The sequence below is a fragment of the Heterodontus francisci genome, chromosome 43 (genome assembly GCF_036365525.1).
Source record: "Heterodontus francisci isolate sHetFra1 chromosome 43, sHetFra1.hap1, whole genome shotgun sequence".
Classification (NCBI taxonomy): domain Eukaryota; kingdom Metazoa; phylum Chordata; class Chondrichthyes; order Heterodontiformes; family Heterodontidae; genus Heterodontus; species Heterodontus francisci.
Window position 1 is genome coordinate 9,582,042 of NC_090413.1, and position 22,098 is coordinate 9,604,139.

At 44.0% G+C, this 22,098-nt stretch overlaps 1 protein-coding gene across 1 annotated transcript in view; it reads left to right on the forward strand.

Annotated features, from left to right (window-relative positions):
* Positions 1 to 1,345: 1,345 nt before the first annotated feature.
* Positions 1,346 to 22,098, forward strand: part of LOC137355641 (patatin-like phospholipase domain-containing protein 6) — a 168,013-nt gene continuing 147,260 nt past the window's right edge. Inside the window, 5 exon segments of the mRNA XM_068021016.1 lie at positions 1,346 to 1,427; positions 5,835 to 5,900; positions 12,761 to 12,848; positions 16,887 to 16,969; positions 20,211 to 20,293. Coding sequence (XP_067877117.1) covers positions 1,389 to 1,427; positions 5,835 to 5,900; positions 12,761 to 12,848; positions 16,887 to 16,969; positions 20,211 to 20,293 — 359 coding nt within the window. The 5' untranslated portion in view covers positions 1,346 to 1,388.

The following is a 22,098-nucleotide window of genomic DNA, read 5'->3' on the forward strand; positions in this document are numbered from 1 at the left end:
TCTGATCTTTCAATTAGGCACTCTACAGCCTTGCAGACTGAACATTGCGTTCAATAACTTCAAGTCCTTTTTAAATTTTATTTTACTTTTTTTAACCATGTGCCTGTTTTTCATGTGGACTGAGCTGCTCGTTATTCTGCTATTAACGCTCTCTCTGGGCTAATGTTTTGTCTTTCACCACAAGCATTAACAAGCTCTTTGCCCTTGTCCCAGGACAGCTTTGTTATTTAATCTCTCCTGCACTCTGCCCTATCACACACCTCCCCTTTTGTTCTTTTCCCTGCCATCCCCCCTGCCCACCACCCTCTTCATTTGCTTAAAACCTATTTCTTTTCTAATCTTTGCCAGTTCTGATGAAAGGTCACAGACCTGAAACATTAGCTTTGCTTCTCTCTCCACAGATGCTGCCTGACCTGCTGAGTATTTCCAGCACTTTGTTTTTATTTCAGATTTCCAGCATCTGCAGTATTTTGCTTTTATTTATTATTGGAGTAGTCTGGTCTGGTTAGTAGAGCATTGGAGTAGTCAGGTCTGGAAGGAACAAGGGCATGGATGAGGGTTCTAGCAGCAGATGAGCTGAGGCAAGGGACGGGCAGGCTATATTGTGGCAGTGGAAGTAGACAGTTTTGGTGATTGAGAGGATATGGGATTGGTGTCTCACTTAGGGAACAGGTAGGACTCTGAGTTTGAGAACAGTCTGAAATGGTAGGAGGATTGAATCGAAGCGTGGGAACAGAATTTGTGGCAGGGGGCAAAGACTTTGGGCTTCCCAATATTTAATTGGAGGAAATTGAAGTTCACAGGATTGGATATCTAACTAACGGGCAGAAATCTCTATGCAGAAGTACTTCAAGAATATATTGCTTCCACTTCTATCTGACAAACATATTGCTCAGCAGATTCTCGGAATGCAGAAATCATTGTTGTATTCTGCATTCCTGGCTAATCCTGAGGAGAGCTAAACTATTCCGGGTGAGCTCCAGACTCGTGGTGTACTTATGAGCAGGAGTATGTAAAATGTGGTCTCGATGGCAACCAATAGTTGTTAAACTGTGATTCTCTGTCCTTATCTGTGGCTTGCCTTCTGCTAGATCAGATGCTGACTGGAGTAATTTCCTGAGCAATGACACAACAGCTCAGAGCAGAAGTGCTTTGTGTGTTGGGGACAATCGCATACTAGCTGCTGCACATTTTGAGAGGGAAAGTAACAACGACTGTTTCAGGAGAGGAATGTGTGTGGTACGTTTCCAGACTGAAATTTAAGTTAAAAGAGTGAGAACTTCAAATTATCTCTGGCTTTTGTTTTTTTTTTCTCTTCACATTCTGCCCTTGTATTCTGGGCAAGCGTCCAGCCCTATGGGAGGACTTGACAGAGTGAACTGAAAAGAATGGGGCAGAATGAAGCTCACCAAGCGGAGGATTTAGAGGTACATCATCGAAAACGGCACAATCGCTTATTAATGAGGTGTTGTTTTGGAGCTTGTGTTGGTTTCTTTACTGCATTTTGGAGGTGTTAACTGAGAATAAGCATGTGTGAGAACCTGCCGGCTTTTCCAGGCTTTGAGTTTCAGGGTGAGACTCTCTCTGGGGAAAATGTACAAGTCTTCCCTCAGACCCCTCGTTTGTGTCTATGACCTAGATTGGTTAGTGGCATGTGTGTTGCATGAAAGGTCCAAATGGCTTTTGATCCATCTACGTTTGACTCCTTAAAACTTGCAGCTCTGCATGTCCCTGTCATTCTTTGCTGGAATTAAAAACAAGTCTAATGATGGCCATGAAACCATTGTCGGTTGTAAAAACCCATCTGGTTCGCTAATGTCCTTTAGGGAAGGAAATCTGCTGTCCTTACCTGGTCTGGCCTACATGTGACTCCAGACCCACAGCAATGTGGTTAACTCTTAAATGCCCTCTGAAATGGCCTAGCAAGCCACTCAGTTGTATCTAACTGCTACAAAGTCAATAAAAAGGAATGAAACCGGACGGACCACCCGGCATCGACCTAGGCACCGGAAACAACAACGGCAAATCCAGCCCTGTCGACCCTGCAAAGTCCTCCTTACTAACATCTGGAGGCTTGTGCCAAAATTGGGAGAGCTGTCCCACAGACTAGTCACGCAACAGCCTGACATAGTCAGACTCACGGAATCATACCTTACAGACAATGTCCCAGACACTGCCATCACCATCCCTGGGTATGTCCTGTCCCACCGGCAGGACAGACCCACCAGACGTGGCGGCACAGTGGTATACAGTAGGGAGGGAGTTGCCCTGAGTGTCCTCAACATCGACTCTGGACCCCATGAAGTCTCATGGCATCAGATCAAACATGGACAAGGAACCCTCCTGCTGATTACCACCTACCGCCCTTCCTCAGCTGATGAGTCAGTACTCCTCCATGTTGAACAGCAGTTGGAGCAAGCACTGAGGGTGGCAAGGGCACAAAATGTACTCTGGGTGGGGGACTTTAATGTCCATCACCAAGAGTGGCTCGGTAGCACCACTACTGACCGAGCTGGCCGAGTCCTAAAGGACATATCTGCTAGACAGGGTGTGCGGCAGGTGCTGAGGGAACCAACAAGAGGGGAAAACACACTTGACCTCGTCCTCACCAATCAGCCTGCCGCAGATGCACCTGTCCATGACTGTATTGGTAGGAGTGACCACCGCACAGTCCTTGTGGAGACGAAGTCCCGCCTTCACATTGAGGATACCCTCCATCCTGTTGTGTGGCACTACCACCACCGTGCTAAATGGGATAGATTTCGAACAGATCTAGCAAAGCAAAACTGGGCATCCATGAGTCGCAGTGGGCCAGCAGCAGAATTGTACTCGACCACAATCTGTAACCTCATGGCCTGGTATATCCCCCACTCTACCATTACCATCAAGCCAGGAGACCAACCCTAGTTCAATGAAGAGTGCAGGAGGGCATGCCAGGAGCAGCACCAAGCATATCTCAAAATGAGGTGTCAATCTGGTGAAGTTACAACACAGGATTATCTGCGTGCCAAACTGCATAAGCAGCATGCGGTAGTCAGAGCTAAGCGATCCCATAAACAATGGATCAGATCTAAGCTCTGCAGTCCTGCCACATCCAGCCGTGAATGGTGGTGGACAATTAAACAACTAACTGGAGGAGGTGGCTCCACAAATATCCCCATCCTCAATGATGGGGGAGCCCAGCACATCAGTGCAAAAGATAAGACTGAAGCATTTGCAACAATCTTCATCCAGAAGTGCCGAGTTGATGATCCATCTCGGCCTCCTCCTGAAGTCCCCAGCATCACAGATTCCAGACTTCAGCCAATTCGATTCACTCCGCGTGATATCAAGAAACGACTGAAGGCACTGGATACTGCAAAAGCTATGGGCCCTGACAATATTTTGGCAATAGTACTGAAGACCTGTACTCCAGAACTTGCTGCGCCCCTAGCCAAGCTGTTCCAGCACAGCTACAACACTGGCATCTACCCTGCAATGTGGAAAATTGCCCAAGTCTGTCCTGCATACAAAAAGCAGGACAAGTCCAACCCGGCCAATTACCGCCCCATCAGCCTACTCTCAGTCATCAGTAAAGTGAGGGAAGGTGGCATCAACAGTGCCATCAAGCGGCACTTGCTTAGCAATAACCTGCTCAGTGGCGCTCAGTTTGGGTTCCACCAGGGCCACTCAGCTCCTGACCTCATTACAGCCTTGGTTCAAACATGGACAAAAGAGCTGAACTCAAGAGGTGAGGTGAGAGTGACTGCCCTTGACATCAAGGCAGCATTTGACCGATTATGGCATCAAGGAGTCCAGCAAAATGGAGATCAGTGGCAATCAGGGGGAAAACTCTCTGCTGGCTGGAATCATACCTAACGCAAAGGAAGATGGTTGTGGTTGTTGGAGGTCAATCATCTGAGCTCCAGGACATCACTGCAGGAGTTTCTCAGGGTAGTGTCCTAGGCCCAACCATCTTCAGCTGCTTCATCAATGACCTTCCTTCAATCATCAGGTCAGAAATGGGGATGTTAACTGATGATTGCACAATGTTTACCATTCGTGACTCCTCATACTGAAGCAGTCCGTGTAGAAATGCAGCAAGACCTGGACAATTTTCAGGCTTGGGCTGATAAGTGGCAAGTAACATTCGCGCCACACAAGTGCCAGGCAATGACCATCTCCAACAAGAGAGAATCTAAGCATCTCCCCTTGACATTCAACGGCATTACCATCGCTGAATCCCCCTCTATCAACATCCTAGGGGCTACCATTGACCAGACACTGAACTGGAGTAGCCATATAAATACCGTGGCTACAAGAGCAGGTCAGAGGCTAGGAATCCTGCGGTGAGTAACTCACCTCCTGACTCCCCAAAGCCTGTCCACCATCTACAAGGCGCAAGTCAGGAATGTGATGGAATACCCTCCACTTGCTTGGATGGGTGCAGCCGCAACAACACTCAAGAAGCTTGACACCATCAAGGACAAAGCAGCCCGCTTGATTGGCACCCCATCTGCAAACATTCACTCCCTTCACCACCGACGCACAGTGGCAGCAGTGTGTACCATCTACAAGATGCACTGCAGCAATGCACCAAGGCTCCTTAGACAGTGCCTTCCAAACCCTTGACCTCTACCAACTAGAAGGACAAGGGCAGCAAATGCATGGGAACACCACCATCTGCAAGTTCCCCTCCAAGTCACACACCATCCTGACTTGGAACGATATTGCCGTTCCTTCACTGTCGCTAGGTCAAAATCCTGGAACTCCCTTCCTAACAGCACTGTGGGTGTACCTACCCCAGATGGACTGTCGCGGTTCAAGAAGGCAGCTCACTACCACCTTCTCGAGGGCAATTAGGGATGGGCAATAAATGCTGGCCTGGCCAGCGACGCCCACATCCCATGAGTGAATTTTAAAAAAACCTAACCGAATGCAATTCGTCTGGGGCCTGCGTATTTCATATTGCACCGCCCCTCCCTCTTCTGCCCTTTTTAAGTGGCATACAGTGCCCTCTTGCACAAGCTCTGATGGACCTTAGAAAGATCCCACTCAATGCTAAATCAGTGATTAAACAAGCAGTACAGTTACGTTTTAGATTATTTTCCCTTCGTGTTTACTTTTGAAATTGCATGGAGGATGGTCACTGCCTGTAAAAGCTGCTGTGGAGGACACTACAGTAGAACTGGTAGGGCGCTTCTCTTCAGTTATCGTCATCTTTTAGCTTTCACTGCTCCTGGGGCTGGTGAGTTGTGTGCCTGGAATGGAACACCTTGGTGATTAAAGAGGTTCCTGGAACCAGATGGTGCCACTGTTGTAAATGAGGAATGCAGCTGCAGGCTGTGGCCAGCTCCTTGCTCTATAGGGACGTAGCAAATCAGTAAAAGGTAATGGTTCTCCTCAATATACCATGCCCGTTTTACTGTTTCTGTCTGATTCCTTCCTGGTGTGTACCAGCCCAGGCAGAGTTGGCAGGGGTGACCTAATACCTGAGCTCGACAATGGCACATTATAATGGGGCATTAACAAGAGTATAACTCTGGTTGACGACCGACAACAGACAACCATGGGTGGTTTGCCATTTATTTTTTGTTCGTTTATGTTTCCTATCTCTGCCTCTCTTTTTTTTAGTAATGCACCTAAACTGTGCTTGGCAGTGTGGTGGAGATCAAACAGTTTCGCATTTTCACGAGATACAATCTTGTTTCCTCAATTTTGTGGATTGATGCGTTAGTAACCACTATGCTGAGTAATAGTGACTTGCTGCAATTGGATAAGACTGTCAGTGTAATATTTTGAAAGTGTCTCTTACTAGTAAGTTTAGTACAGTAATACTTTCCAATTTTTTGTAGAATGAATCTGATGGCGATTTATTAGATCTCAAGACCCTGGTTGACGACCAACAACAAACAACCATGGTGAGTGTCAATTTTCCCTTTGAACGGCCTGATATCCGACACGTGGAATTGTAAAAGGTCCCTGAACCAAACTGAAAAATCCACCTAAAGTGAGGTTTCTGTTTATCTGCTATAGAGTGAACACCCCACTGACCTAAACCATAGGAACTTGGGCACAGGTTGGTAAGAACTTAGGCTTAAAGACTCCAAGTGTACTTAAGGGATTACTGATAGACTTTAAGCAAATTCATGGAGGGACTTGGGTGGGTTGTGTTGGCACCAAGGTGATATGCCTGGTGCTGGCCATTTGGAGCTGCATTGATCTCTCTAGCAGGCTTGGTAACTCCAAATTTCAGCCAGGCAGCTCTGTACTACGCTGGGGCACTATTGATCCAGCCTGGTGTTTAGGTGGGATGTGGATTCTTTTCACTTGGCTCCGGTTGGTGCTGTAAGCCAATAATGTAATGCTTGGAGTGGTCCTAAATGGCGAAACAGCAGCAAGCTTGCCAGAGTTCTGCTGTAATACTGATTCGATGTGATGGTTAAGGGCTCTGCCAATGGTGGATTTTGTCCCTGAGGTTAGATGTTCTGCCCTCGAGTCTGCTTCACTTCCAGCACAAGTTGTCAACAAAGCTCTGTCTTTTTAAGACCTTATTTACTTGCACTGTCACCTTCTTAAAGGCCTGTGTAGCAACACTAGAACCCTCTGCTTCACTACCAAAAGTTATTAGTTATTCTTTCTTCCAATGTAGGAGCAGAGGAATTGCTAGACGAAAAAAAGGTCAAGGTCCAACTAGTTCTCAATCTGCAGTCCTGGTAGTCGCATGATACAAATACAATGGAGGGGTTATAGTACTCAATCTCTCTAAATTGGTCTACAACAGAGCCAGCCGTGAGGTGAGGAAAACCCCAGAAACTATCCAGGATGCTAGTTACCACATCATGATCCAAATGGTGATTTACATCTAAAATCATTGAATGGTTATAACACAGAAAGAGGCCATTTGGCCCATTTCCATACTGGCTGTCTGCAAGAGCAACTCGGCTAGTTTAATTCCCCGCAGGCCTGAAAATTTTTTCTCCTCAGGTGCATATCCAAATCCTGTCTGAAGGCCACGATTGAATCTGCCTCCACCACACTCAGGCAGTGGATTCCAGATTGTAACTGCTCATTGCGTAAAAAGGTTTTTCCTCATGCTGTTGTTGGTTTTTTTTTGCCATTTACCTTAAATTGTTGGCCTCTGGTTCCCAACCCTTCCACCAATGGGAACAGGTTCTCTCTAGCCCCCTCATGATTTTGAACACCTCTATCAAATTTCTTCTCAACCTTCTCTTCAAGAAGAATGTACCGTTTCACTGTTTTCTGAACTGTACCTGCCACCGATCTGCCTATCCTATCAATGTCCTTCTGCTGTTTTTCACTGTCTTGCCCCAGTTCTCTAATTTAATGCAGTGAATTTTTATATTGCCTCAATTTCTAAAATCCAGATTAGCTATGTTTGCACTCATGGCCCTATTTTCTGGAGCATCCTATCTTGTTCCAGATGCATAGTGAGGGGTGTATAAAAGGTTTTATTTTTGTGGGAGTGCAGTGGTAAATTTTAGATGAATCTTGCCTCTTCTCCTAAATATAAATTTCTGTGCCAAGTAGTAGGTAATGTAGTTAAGGTGCTAATCGACTGGGTTAGTGAAGAGAAACAAGTTATGGTGCTAATTAGAAATGGGCTGAGGATATTAGCTTGTAAGAGAGGTGAACGAAAACAAATAATTGCTAAATTAGAGCATTAAAGTTAACTAGTTCCCAGCAACAGAGAATGAGGCCTGAGTAGAAAGTTAATTCTCTCCAGAGTTTCGGCTAACACTAAAGATCGGGTCAGAAATAGTGTTTGACCTATACTTTCTTGGCTATTACACAATATATATCAAGATAGACAGTTTGGACACCTCAGAAAGGGTGCTGGCTAGATTGGAAAAATAAAAAGTTTTCTATTAATTTACCTAGCCAGAGTTTGGAATGCTTCACAGTTCGGCTGCGAGGTCAGTGGTGAGTAAACATTTTCTTTTTCATATGAGTTTGTAAGATTAGAAGGAGAAGAGACTTTAAGGATGTGTGAGTCATCCTGGATTCAGGGGCCCCATGTCTCCAACTGGAGGGTGGAGTCTCTCAAGAAGACGATTGTTGAACTCAGTGATTTGCATCCCTGGGGGGTTCTCCCCAAACTCCTGGCTGATATTTTATTTTATTTATTTAACCAACATCAGTAAAACATATTATTTAGTTGCTGCTGTTTGTGGGAGCTTGCTGTGCGCAAACTGGCTGTCACATATCCTACATTACAACAGTGACTACGAGTCTACAAGTAACTAAATGTACTTCATTGCCTGTGAAGTGCTTTGCGCCGTCCTGAGATCATGAAAGGCGCTATATTAATACATGATCTTTCGTTTTACCTGGCTGATACCTGGCATCAGACACCTGAGATGCACGTAGAGACTATGAGAGATGAGTTTCTTTTTACATTCGTCCATTTGGCGTGTAAACCCATTGAAGGAGATCTGTCCTCTTTGTCAACTCTGAGGTGGCAAGATGGTCCAAAATGTTATTTTCTGGTCCTGTATTTTCTACTGTTCTGAAACTCTCTGTCTTCACTTTTAGAAGCCACTTCAAAATCTACCTCAATCATGCTTCAGTCACCTCCCTTTTTTCCCTCGGCATTCATTCATCACTAGGAAGAATCATGGGGCATTTGCTTTGTTACAGTGCTGCATAAATACTAGTTGTTGATAGACACCCCGTCAAGCAAGAGTTATTGCAAGATACAAAATGGTTTAAAAGTTATAGTTGCAGATAAATCCATAACTACTCCTGCACTACAGAGACAATAACAGCAGAATCAGCTCAGTCTCTGCAATTGTGTTATAAAACTTTCCAAAAGGGCGGCACAGTGGTTAGCACTGCAGCCTCACAGCTCCAGGGACCCTGGTTCAATTCTGGGTACTGCCTGTGTGGAGTTTGCAAGTTCTCCCTGTGACCGCGTGGGTTTTCTCCGGGTGCTCCGGTTTCCTCCCACAGCCAAAGACTTGCAGGTGATAGGTAAATTGGCCATTGTAAATTTCCCCTAGTGTAGGTAGGTGACAGGGAATATGGGATTACTGTAGAATTAGTATAAGTGGGTGGTTGTTGGTCGGCACAGACTCGGTGGGCCGAAGGGCCTGTTTCAGTGCTGTATCTCTAAATAAAAAAATAAAAAAATTAAATAAATAAAAAATAAATGAATAAAATAAAGAAATATAAATAAAATAAAGAAATAAAACATTTTGACTTGGAAACCTTGCATTCACTAGTCTAAATTCTGTATAACCTCTCCTGAGGCAGGCTGTCAGTGCTGCAATCAGACCAAGTAGATCAATAGTGTTCCCACAATGCTGATGAAGGTTTTGTTAGCTGAAGGTTTCCACAATGTATGGATGTGTTGGTTTAGAACACTTGGCAGAGGAACCTGTTTAATGAGTCAACAATTGAAATAGAGGCTAGTTAAAATGTGCTGATGTTTCTCTTTAATGGTGATCTTTGGGACTTGAAACTTTAAGAACTGTTTTTGAAAACCCAACTGCTGCAGCTGCTGGCTTGTCCCAGTTTGGCCCTTTCCAATGCTGTCCCACTCTGTCCTGAAGCTGCTGACTCCTGCTGGAATTTGATTCCTTCAGTGTGGGCAGCCCCATGGCCCCTTGCCCAAGTGGCCATTATTTAGCTGTGAGACCTGACGATGATTGTTGGTCAGCTGTTGGACTGGGCGGTGATCCTCTAGATGGGTGGGAAGACACACATTTTCTGCCTGTTGCTCTTTTCCACTCTCACCCCCCCCCCCCCCACTTTGTGCTCTCGTGTGTGTAGAGAGGTGCAGGAAGAGGCACATGTCGCTGATATCAGTTCAGGTGCTGGAGCTCTGGTTGAAATGTGTTTGGTGCTTCCTCAGCCCCAGGGGCACTGAGGCCAATTCCTGCACTGCTGCTGAGATCAATTCATTCCAAATGCGAACCGATGATTAAACCTGGGCTTTCCTGATCTGCCTGACTTGTTAAAGTACCAGACAATGCATTTACCGGCTCAGCTCCTGCAAGAACTGGGCCTTTTAGTTTGTGAACAAACATACGAAATAGGAGCAGGAGTAGGCCGCTCCATCATTCAATAAGTTCATGGCTGAACTGATTACTCCACATTTCCACCTACCCCTGATAACCTTTTACCCATTGCATATCAACCTCTGCCTTGAAAATATTTAAAGATTCTGTTCCCACTGCCTTTTGAGGAAGAGAATTCCAAAGGTCATGACCCTCAGAGAAAAAGTTTCTCCTCATCTCTGTCTTAAAACCCCTTATTTTTAAACAGTGACCCCTAGTTCTAGACTGTCCCACAAGGGGAAACATCCTTTCCATATTCACCCTGTCAACATAAGAACTAGGAGCAGGAGTAGGCAATTCAGCCCCTCGAGCCTGCTCCGCCGTTTAATACAATCATGGCTGATCTTATCTCAGCCTCAACTCCACCTTCCTGCCCGTTCTCTATAACCTTTCAACCCATTACTAATTAAAAATCTGTATCTCCTCCTTAAACTTACTCAGTGTCCAGGCATCCACCGCACTCTGGGGTAGTGAATTCCACAGACTCCTGACCCTTTGAGAGAAGTAATTTCTCTTATCTCTTTTAAATCTGCTACCCCTTATCCTAAAACTGTGACCTCTCGTTCTCGATTGCCCCACAAGAGGAAACATCCTCTCTACGTCTACTTTGCCAATCCCCTTAATCATCTTCTATACCTCAATTAGATCTCCTCTTATTCTTCTAAACTCTAGAGATTAAAGGTCTAAACTGCTCAATCTCTCTTTGTAAGACAAGCCCCTCATCTCTGGAATCAATCTAGTGAACCTCCTCTGAACTGCCTCCAATGCAACTACATTCCCCCTCAAGTAAGGGAACCAAATCTATACGCAATACTCCAGGTGCGGTCTCACTAAGCCTTGTACAGTTGCAGCAACACTTCCCTACTTTTATACTCTATTCCTTTAGTAATAAATACCAAAATTCCATTTGCCTTCCTTATTACCTGCTGTACCTGCATACTAGCTTTCTGTCTGAGGACACCCAGATCCCTCTGCACCGAAGCACTCTGAAGTTTCTCTCCATTTATCATTTGCCTTTCTATTCTTCTGACAAATGGATAACCTCACACTTATTCACATTAAACTCCATCTGCCAAATTTTGGGCCATTTACCTAACCTATCCATATCCATTTGTAAATTTCTAATTTCTTTATTGCAACTTACTATCCCACCTATTTTCGTGTCATCTGCAAATTTGGCTATAGTACCTTCTATCCCAGCATCCAAGTCATTAATATAGATTGCAAATAGTTGGGCCCCACAAACCCTGTGGCACCCCACTAGTTACATCTTGCCAATCAGAAAAAGACCCATTTATCCTGACTCTCTGTTTTCTGTTGGTTAGCCAATCCTCTATCCAAGCTAATAAATTGTCCCTAACCCCTTGTATATTAGCCTTTTGTGCAGCACCTTATCAAATGCCTTCTGGAAGTCCAGATATACTACATCTACAGGATCCCCATTATCCACTTTCTTGTTGCAGCTTCGAAGAATTCTAACAAATTAGTCAAACACGATTTACCCTTTATAAAACCACGCTGACTCTGATGGATTGCGTTTTGACTTTCTAAATTTCCTGTTATTATTTCCTTAATAATGGATTCTAACAATTTCTCTCAGGACCCCTCAGAATCTTGTTTCAATCAAGTCGCCTCTTACTCTTCTAAATTCCAGCAGATATAAGCCTAGCCTGTCCAATCTTTCCTCGTAAGATAGCCCACCATTCCAGGTAAACCACCTCTGTACTGCCTATCTTGGAAGGGTTCTAGGGCTGGATGAGGTGACAGAGGTAGGGAGGGGTGAGGCCGTGCAGGGATTTGAAAACAAGGATGAGAATTTTAAAGTTCAGGTGTTGCTTAACCAGGAGACAGTATGGGTCAACAAGCAGCGGGATGATGGGTGAATGGGATTTGGGGAAGTTGGGACGTACAGGTGGCAGAGTTTTGGATGGCCTCAAGTTTACTGAAGGTATGATGTGGAAGGCTGGCCCGGAGTGCGTTGGAATGGTGAAGTCCAGAGGTAACAGAGACATGAATGTGGCTTTCAACAGCAGAGATCTATTTAGACAGAGTGAAGCTAGGCTTTCCACTGGATAGCGGGAATCCAGTATTTTAAAAATACGCTCCCCAGACTGAGGCGACGGAGGCCAATGCTAACACCCCTGCAGCTGACCTGACTCCGCACAGGCTAGAAATCAAACTGGGAGCCTTCGCATTTTCTTTTTACAAACTGTGCAAAAGCAGGCGATCAAAACAAACCCTCTGTGCGTAATAGTTTCCAAGGCACTGATGAGTCTTATATTTGCAGACCATCCCTCACCCACCAGCCCCAGAATTTCAGTGAGCCATCATCGTGAAGTTTGGTGTGTATTGGAAAAACTTGATCATCTTACTCCTAAACCCCTTGTAAGTGTGATTCAAATGTGCCAAATTAAAAGGTCTTCAGTCATAAAATGCGCTCACCATTGGAGTTGACTCTGAAGTAAATGGGATTGTATTCCTTGGAACAATTTCAGTTAACGTTTGAGAAACACTACAATGGAATAACTTTGTGTCAGTGATGTCCTGAATGGATACTTTTGTGACGTTTTGTAGCTTTGAGTTAGGCATGCGCTTCAGTGTAGAATTTGTGCAAGAGTTGAAGGTTATACTTTATGCTTTTGTTTTCTATCTTTACTAAAAGTCTTAATTCTTCTGTTTTACACAACTTTGTTTTTCAGCTGATGGGAGTAATACTAGGGGCCGGAGTGGCAGTGGTGCTGATAGCCACCACCATTCTCATTGTACACAGACGACTGCAAGGGAGAAGTAAGTAAAACTGTGCTGATGAACATGCATGATTTGCAGTAGTTTGCCAGCTTTTGGTCAATGTGTTCTCAGCCCTGTGTGCCCTACTTAACCTCCTGACTGAATATTCCTGTGGCGTTTTATAACAGCCCATCTCCCTGCTCTGGATTTTTGCTGAGTTTAAAGCAAATCTCTCAAACTCAGTAAGCAGCGTAAGTTTGGTGGCCCAAAACCTATACGGAGCATGTCCAGGAGGTATTCTTGGGCTACTATCATGTGCTTTGCTAACAGCTCCAAGGGACATTAAAATCCCTGGCAGCAGATTACTCTCCCATTGTCAGGCATCCAAAGAGATTAGGAAGGAAAGGGATTTGTATTCCTATGAAGGAAAAAAACTCCTCTGCATATACTATCTGTTTGTCAGCTGTGGCCCAGTGAGAGCAAACTCGCTTGAGTCAGGAGGATGTGGATTCAAGCTCAACTCCAGAGACGTGAGCACACAATCTAGACGTCAACCCACCACTTTGAAGATAAGAGAGCTATCATGGCTAACTAACGAAAAAGGAAAGGGTTTAAGAAAGTTCTGAAGAAGGGTCACTGACCCAATATGTTAACTGCTTCTCTCTCCACAGATGCTGCCAGACCTGCTGAGTATTTCCAGCATTTCTTGTTTTTATTTCAGATTTCCAGCTTCCGTAGTATTTTGCTTTTATTTAAGGGTTTAAGAAAGCTGAGAAGGTTGTGCACTGAAAAAATGCAAATCAAAAGTAACATTTATTGTTTAAAAAAAAAGTTAAAGATCATAGTTTAAAAGTGTAAAATAACAAATTATTTTGTTACATCTGCTGGTCTTGATAAACTGGTGTGCCTTAAAAGTGAAAGTTGGAGTTGCAATAGAGGGGAAAAAAAGACAAAAATTGAAAATGCTCTTTAATTGCACAGAAATTCACAACATTGTTGATCTTTGCTTACAAATTCCAAATGATTAAAACATGAGTAACATTCCAACCAAAAGACATCACATTATGTACCAGCCTTGGTACTGCAGTAGTTACAAGCCACTACCCGATTAAATACATTTTATGTGGAACGATAATTTTTCAATCCCCCCCACCTCCTTTGAATTTTTAGTGTTTTAATTCAGTCAGAATCTACTTTACTGTACTTGGCCCTAATGCTTCACCTCCTTTTCAATCTCCCATGGTCGCACCTATTATCTTGAAGGCAGATTTAATACAGTTAATGGACAATATTAATGAGATGAGTGAGGGGATCTGGAATATTATTTCAAGGCAATGCTCTTTAGAAAGAGGGGGTGTTACTTTCAAACAGATCTTCAGTTATTCTGCATGTTTATTACTCTTTGAATAAAGTTTTTTCTATCAAGTAGTTGGCAGAGACTAATGTCTTGGGGAAGTTCGAAATGGAGTCCGGCTAATAGAGTTGGAACGCTATTGATATGAACTTCGAGGGGCTGCTTGGCCAGTTCAGCTACTCTGATTTTTCTTCTCGTGTGACCCTTATCCCTTTCTGGATTGATTCCGATCATTTTAAGCTGTTCTAATCGCTCATTCCATCCAAAACCCACCTGCCTCTCAGGCTGTAGAATCATAGAATTATTGTTACAGCACATTTAGCCTGTCATGTCTGTACCAGCTCTCTGCAAGAGCAACTCAGCTTGTCCCACTCCTCTGCCCTTTCCCTGTAGCCCTGCAAATTTTTTCTCTTGTAATTATCTAATTCCCTTTTGAAAGCCACAGTTGATTCTGCCTCCACTGCACTCTCAGACAGTGCATTCCAGATCTTAACCACTCTGTTTAAAAAATAATTCTCATGTCGTCATTGGTTCCTTTGCCAATCACCTTAAGTCGGGGTCATCTGCCAATGAGAACTGTTTCTCTCTCTCTACTCTGTTTAAACCCCTTGTGATTTTGAGCACTATTATTAAATCTCTCAACCTTCTCAAAGGAGAACAACCCCTTCTTCAGTCTATCCACCTAACTGAAGTCCCTCATCCCTGGAACCATTCTCGTAAATCTTTTTCTGCACCCTTTCTAAGGTCTTCACATCATTCCTAAAGTGTGGTGCCCAGAATGAGAGACAATAATCCAGTTGAGGCCGAACCAGGGTTTTTATAAAGGTTCGTCATAACCTCTTTGCTTTTGTACTCTGTGTCTATTTATAAAACCTAGGATCCGCTTTCTCAGCCTGCCCTGCCACCTTCAACTATTTGAATACATAAATCCCCAGGTCTCTCTATTTCTGTACCCGTTTTAGAATTGTGTCCTTGATTTTATATTGCCTCTCATTGTTCTTCCTATCAAAATGCATCACTTCACACTTCTCTGGATTAAAATTTCATCTGCTACAAGTCCACCCATTCTACCAGCCTGTCTGTTTTCTTGCAGTCTATCACTATCCTCCTGACAGTTCACCGTATTTCCAAATTTTGTGTCATCTGCAAATTTTGAAATTGTGCCATGCATGCTCAAGTCTATGTCATTAATATAGATAAAGAAAAACAGGGACCCAACACTGACGCCTGGGGAAACCCCACTGTATCCCTTCCTCCCATCCGAAAAACAACCGTTTACCATACTTTGTTACTCAGACAATTTTGCATCCATGTTATCACTGTTCCTTTTATTCTATGGGCTTAGACCTGCCAGAAGCATTGATTATGTGGCACTTTATCAAAAGGCTTTTGGAAGTCCTTATCCACCTCATCAACCCTCTCTGTTACCTCATCAAAAAATTCAATTTGCGAAATATGATTTGTCTTTAACAAATCCATGCTGGCTTCCCTGAATTAATCAGCACTTGTCCAAGTGACATTAATTTTGCCTGGATAATTGTCTCTAAAGGCTTTCCCATCACCGAGGTAAACTGATTGGCCTGCAGTTGCTTGGTTTATTCTTACACCCTTTTTTGATCAAGGCTGTAATATCTGCGAATATCCAGTCCTCTGGTACCACCCCCATATCTAAGGAAAATGATGGCAGTGTCTCAACTACCTATTTCATTTTGATTTTGACGACATCTTATTCCTCAGTAAAGGCAGAGTCAGAGCACTTATTTAGTACCTCAGCTATGCCGTCTGCCTCCTTTTTAATCACTAATTGGCCCCACGTTTGCTAGACTTTTGCTATGCTTTTGTATTCCCTTTTATGTTAGCTGCCAGTCTCTTCTCATACTTTCTCTTTGCCTCCCTGTTTCCTTTTTCACTTCCGCTCTGAACTTTCTATACTTGCAGTACCAACCTGACCGGTTATATGTCCCCTTTTTCTTCTTCATCTTACTCTCTATCTCTTTCATCATGTAGGGAGCTCTGGCTTTGCTTTCCCAACCTTTCTCCTTCTTGGAAATGTACCTCAACTGTACCTGAATTCTCTTCAAAGGCAGCCCATTGTTCCATTACAGTTTCGCTTGCGAGTTTTGATTCCAGATCGTTGTTAAAGGCCCCATAGCAATACTTGGAAATGACTGCCAGGTTCATCTTCATAGCAACATTAACTGAACTTCAAGATAGTTCATTGCATGTGAAATGCTTTGGGACATTGCAGAAGTGCAATCCAGTGCCACATGAACACAAACGAGCCTAAAATCTCTCTCTCTTCTGACAAAATCCTGTTGCTACTTTGGTGGGGGTCTGCCAGACACTGAAAACTCTGGATATGCCAAACCTAGCCTCACGAGGGCTGATTTTCAGGGCCAAGTTCTTTTGCAAGCATCAAGCTCTGCTAACCAAGTCTGTCTCAGGATGATCCATTTTCTCCCATATCTTGGCTGTGTTCGAGCTGACTCATTGCTTCATACGGTGGTTCTTTAAGTACTCCTGATTTTGAAGATCCCTTGAAGTATTGATCAATTATTGAATAGATATCAAAATAAGTTGACTCCTGTAATGGGGAGCAATTACTCCCTCTTACCTTCAATAATGCTGGTTCCAGATGTGGGAAATGGAAATCTTTGCTCTTTCTGTAGAACACGTTCCATTCTGCAAGTTATTTTTGTCCAGCTTTGCAGAATATTCATTGTGTATTTGTTGCTATTTCTTAGAAATTCAAGCTCCGGAAACTCCCAGATACAGATTCCGAAAACGTGACAAAGTGATGTTCTATGGACGCAAGATCATGAGAAAGGTATGAAGGGCATGACTGGACTGAGGGCACTGATTAATCTGCAGTCTCTGAGTGAGTGAATCTGCCAGATAGTACAGACAGAAAAAATATTTTACCCCAATGATTGGGATATTGCCCAGATGAGTGCGGCCAGTGCATTGCAGTTAGTTTTGGATTATTCCAGCAAATAGCTGTGCCGAATGGTCTTTTCCTCTGCTACAAACATAATGTTTGTATGAATCATCTTGCATGTCCCAGACAAGGAAGGCTTGTGTCTAGTGGCTCTGCTGAGGCCTCCTCCATTCCACTAGAGGCCATCCTTGGGGTTCGGAGAGGAGATTTGACCTCTTGAATTGAACAGCTAACAAGTCATTTTTAATCCTTTTTGCCCAATGTTAGTGTGGAAGCTGCAGTCCAACAGAAGTCTACTGCTGATTTGCCTTTGACTCACCAAATATTCCCACTGAATCCAAACTCTGGAGTTCACTGAATCTGAAGGTTTGTCTCAAAGCTCAGCACTGACCTGCTTTCAGTGCTGTTTAAGCTTTCAATTCTCTTGACATTTTTCATGCCAGCTTTCTCTATCTCCCCGCTTTGCCTCTGTACCCATTGGTCCCCAGTGCTGGAGTATTGTTCCGTGGGTATCAGAACACCATCCTCATTCGAGTAGCCATTGCTCCATGAGGCTTGTATCGACCAAGATTGCAGAGCTGAGCCTGATCCTGTCATCACCTGTTGTCAACACTGCAGGATAATGATGAAGAATGATAGATATCCCTGGATGACAATATCCCCGCCCTCCAAACTCTCCCTCTCCCAACCTTAGGCTAATTGTCAAGGCCCGACTAGACCAACGAATTACTGCAGCCTGTGATTTGAGCATGGGCCGTTTCTGCTCTGCATGAGGTCTGGGGAGGTGGGAGCTCTGATTCCTGTGGTTTGGGGCCTGTTCAAAGATGAGAACAAAATTTTAGTTTCTTTAAAATCATTTTGAAACCACATTTTGCCAAGCTGCAATATCACTAGCTCTTCTATTTTTCAGTGCTTAAAAGAAACATTTAATACGGAACGTAACTGTTGGCATTATGTTTAATCATACATTGAGAAAAAGATTGGTGAAGACAAACGTCCCTTACAGTCAGAAACAGGGGAATTTATTATGAGGAACAAAGAAATGGCTGACCAACTAAATGCATACTTTGGTTCTGTCTTCACAAAGGAGGACACAAATATCATATCAGAAATATTGATGAACACAGGGCTTGGTGAGAGAGAGGAACTGAAGAAAATCAGCATTAATAGAGAAATGGTGTTGGGGAAATTGATGGGATTGAAGGCCGATAAATCCCCAGGGCCTCATGGTATGCATCCCAGAGTACTTTAGGAAGTGGCCCTAGAAATAGTGGGTGCATTGGTGGTCATCTTCCAAGATTCTATAGACTCTGGAACAGTTCCTACAGATTGGAGGGTAGCTAATGTAACCCCTCTATTTAAAAAGGGAGGTAGAGAGAAAGCAGTGAATTATGGACCAGTTAGCCTGACGTCGGTAGTGGGGAAAATTCTAGAGTCCCATTATCAAAGATTTTATAGCAGAGCACTTAGAGAACAGTGGTAGAATCGGGCAGAGTCAGCATGGATTTACGAAAGGGAAATCATGCTTGACAAATCTACTAGAATTCTTCGAGGATGTAACTAGTAGAGTTGATGAGGGGAAGCCAGCGGATGTGGTTTATTTGGACTTTCAGAAGGCTTTCGACAAAGTCCCACATAAGAGATTAGCGTGTAAGATTAAAGCGCATGGGATTGGAGGTAGTGTATTGCGATGGATAGAAAATTGGTTGGCGGACAGGAAACAAAGAGTAGGGATAAATGGGTCTTTTTCCGAATGGCAGGCAGTGACTAGTGGGGTACTGCAGGGATCGGTGCTAGGACCCCAGCTATTCACAATATATATTAATAATTTAGATGAGGGAACTAAATGTAATAACTCCAAATTTGCAGATGATACAAAACTGGATGGGAGGGTGAGTTGTGAGGAGGATGCAGAGAGGCTTCAGGGTGATTTAGACAAGTTGAGTGAGTGGGCTAATGCATGGCAGATGGAGTATAATGTGGATAAATGTGAGGTTATCCACTTTGTTGGCAAAAACAGGAAGGCAGATTATTATCTGAACGGCTATAAACTGAGAGAGGGGAATATGCAGCGAGACCTGGGTGTTCTCACACACCAGTCGCTGAAGGTAAGCATGCAGGTGCAACAGGCAGTAAAAAAAGCAAATGGTATGTTGGCCTTCATAGCAAGAGGATTCAAGTACAGGAGCAGGGATGTCTTGCTGCAATTATACAGGGCTTTGGTGAGGCCACACCTGGAATATTGTGAGCAGTTTTGGTCTCCTTATCTGAGGAAGGATGTTCTTGCTATAGAGGGAGTGCAGCAAAGGTTTACCAGACTGATTCCTGGGATGGCGGGACTGACGTCTGAGGAGAGATTGAGTCGGTTAGGGTTATATTTGCTGGAGTTCAGAAGAGTGAGGGGGGGAATCTCATAGAAACCTATAAAATTTTAACAGGACTTGACAGGGTAGATGCAGGAAGGATGTTCTTGATGGTGGGGGAGTACAGAACCAGGGGTCATAGTCTAAGGATACGGGGTAAACCTTTCAGGACTGAGATGAGGAGAAATTTCTTCACCCAGAGAGTGGTGAGCCTGTGGAATTCGTTACCACAGAAAGCAGTTGAGACCAAAACATTATATATTTTCAAGAAGGAGTTAGATATAGCTCTTGGGTCGAAAGGGATCAAAGGGTATGTGGTGAAAGCGGGAACAGGTTGTGGAGTTGGATGATCAGCCATGATCATAATGAATGGCGGAGCAGGCTCGAAGGGCCGAATGGCCTTCTCCTATTTTCTATGTTTCTATGAAGTTTGAGTGCTCCATACTGTACTGCGTTGAGTAATGTGCCTCATGATTCTTTGAAGTTGATTCCCCCTCCCACAGAACATTCAGCATGAAGCTTCCAAAGTTGATGTTGGGAGAGAATAACATGGAGACTTTCTCTGTGCTCAGTATGAGTAAAATAATTTCCTCTCCACCTTTCATAAATCAGTTCCTAAATTACTCGCTCAGCCTGGGGAGCATCTGCTCAGGCGTTTTAAAAAGTTTGAATGCTTAGTGTTTGGGTCTTGGATCTGCAGCTTCTCTCTCCCTTTATCTGTAGAGTATGTGATGCCTTATGATTTGGGTTGTACTTGTCTATTTCAGGTGTCACAATCCACATCTTCCTTAGTTGGAACTTCAAGACCAAGGACAAAAAGGAAACAGAAAATGCTGATCATTGCAAAACGGTACAGCCTTGAGTAGATATTGTCTCTATATGGAGTGCTGGTTACCTGTGAGACTAATATGATCAGTAATTGTGGGTCATTGGTCAAGCAGCCTCGTGGTAATGGTACTGAGCTAGTAACCCAGAATCAGAGTTCCAATGCAGCATGGCAAGTGAAATCGAATTCAATAAATCTGTTCATTAATGGTCTGCAACCAAAAAAATGAAAAGCTTCCAGATTGTCTTTAAAAACCCAACTAGGTCTCTAATGTCCGAAAGCATTGGTAATAAATGTATCCTTTCCAGCATTCCCCACATCCCGAGAACAAATTAAATAAAAACATGAATAATAAGCTATCCATTGCATTTAAAATATTAACCCTTTGTGCCCACAATGCACAGGTTACACCAACTAGCTGTTTGGTCTTCAGGATCAGGAGGTAGCTTGAACCTTTCTTCTTGTGGGATTTGTCTGTTTCCCATTTAACTGGAGCTCATAGAGGCTGCCATTAAGACCTGAGCCAGTTTTGCTTGTTTTATCTCCTGCAACCCCACCATCGAGTCCTTTTTTTTCCTCCCCTTCCTGTCACTCTGCTATTTCTTCCCTCCCCTAGTACTTACTCCAACCCATCATTACTCCACTTCCTTCCTACGCGTCTGTTGTTGCCCCAGGACTTTAAGCACCTGACAACCCCTGCACCTTTTTTGATATCGTCTGAGGGGCATATTGTGGCATCAGTCATTGTTCCTGAAAAGCAGTAACGCCAACTGCATACAAACCTCCTACCCAGCATGCCCACTGGGAGTTAACCTCTGATGGCACCTCATCCCTTACTGAAGTCTTCCTGCCTGGCTTTCTGTCGTCTGCCCCACTCAAAGCAGTGGTAGCAATGTGATCCTTATCATTAAATTACGCATTGGTTTTTCTCTCAACACCTGCCTCCCAGAGTATCTTCAACCATGCCTTCTCTTGCAGTGTGACCCTTATCACTAAATTACACGTTTGCCTTTCTCTTAACTCCTGTCTCCCAGAGTATCAAACCATGCCTTCCCTTCCTGCCTTGCACTGTCACTTTGGTAGTCCCTCAAGGATCCATGTCCTCTTACTCCTCCTCTTCACCTACACGCCACCCTTTGATATTATCATCTGCACACATGGATCACCAGTTCCACTTTTCCATGAGCACTTTCAACCCCTCCACCAGCTCTGTGTTGTTACAGTGCTTATCAGACATCGAGCCTTGGCAGCTAACTGTTGGGAGACGATACCTTATCGTCTTTGAACCCAGCTGCAAACTCTGTACCCTCGCAGCCAACTCCATCCCCTCCACAGCTACTGGCCAAGGCTTAATTGAATTCTTCACAACTTCAGCGCCCTATTTGAGTTTCCAACTCCATGTCTACTTCATCACAGACACTGGCTCCATAACATCACTAGCCTCCGCTCCTACCTCAAGAGCAGATGCTCATCTTTACCATTGTCATCTTCAAGCTTGACTGCAAAGGCTGGCCTCTTATCCTTCACCCTCCATAACTCTGCTGCCTAGTCCGACCCCACACCAAGTCCCGTTCACACAATAACCCAGTCTCCCAACATTCCAAATTTACAATTCTCACCCTCTCTTTAAATCTCTTCATGGCCTGTTCCTCTCCCTCTGTATCTTACTCTAGCCCTGCAGCCTTCCTCCTCAGAGCTCTCCATTCCTCTGTCTCACCTCTTGTGAAATCCTCACTCCCCTTTTCCCCATCACTGGCTGCTGTGCCTTCAGCTGCCTAGCTCCATGCTCTGAAATTCTACCCCTCCTCAATACCGCTCCCTTTTTCCAT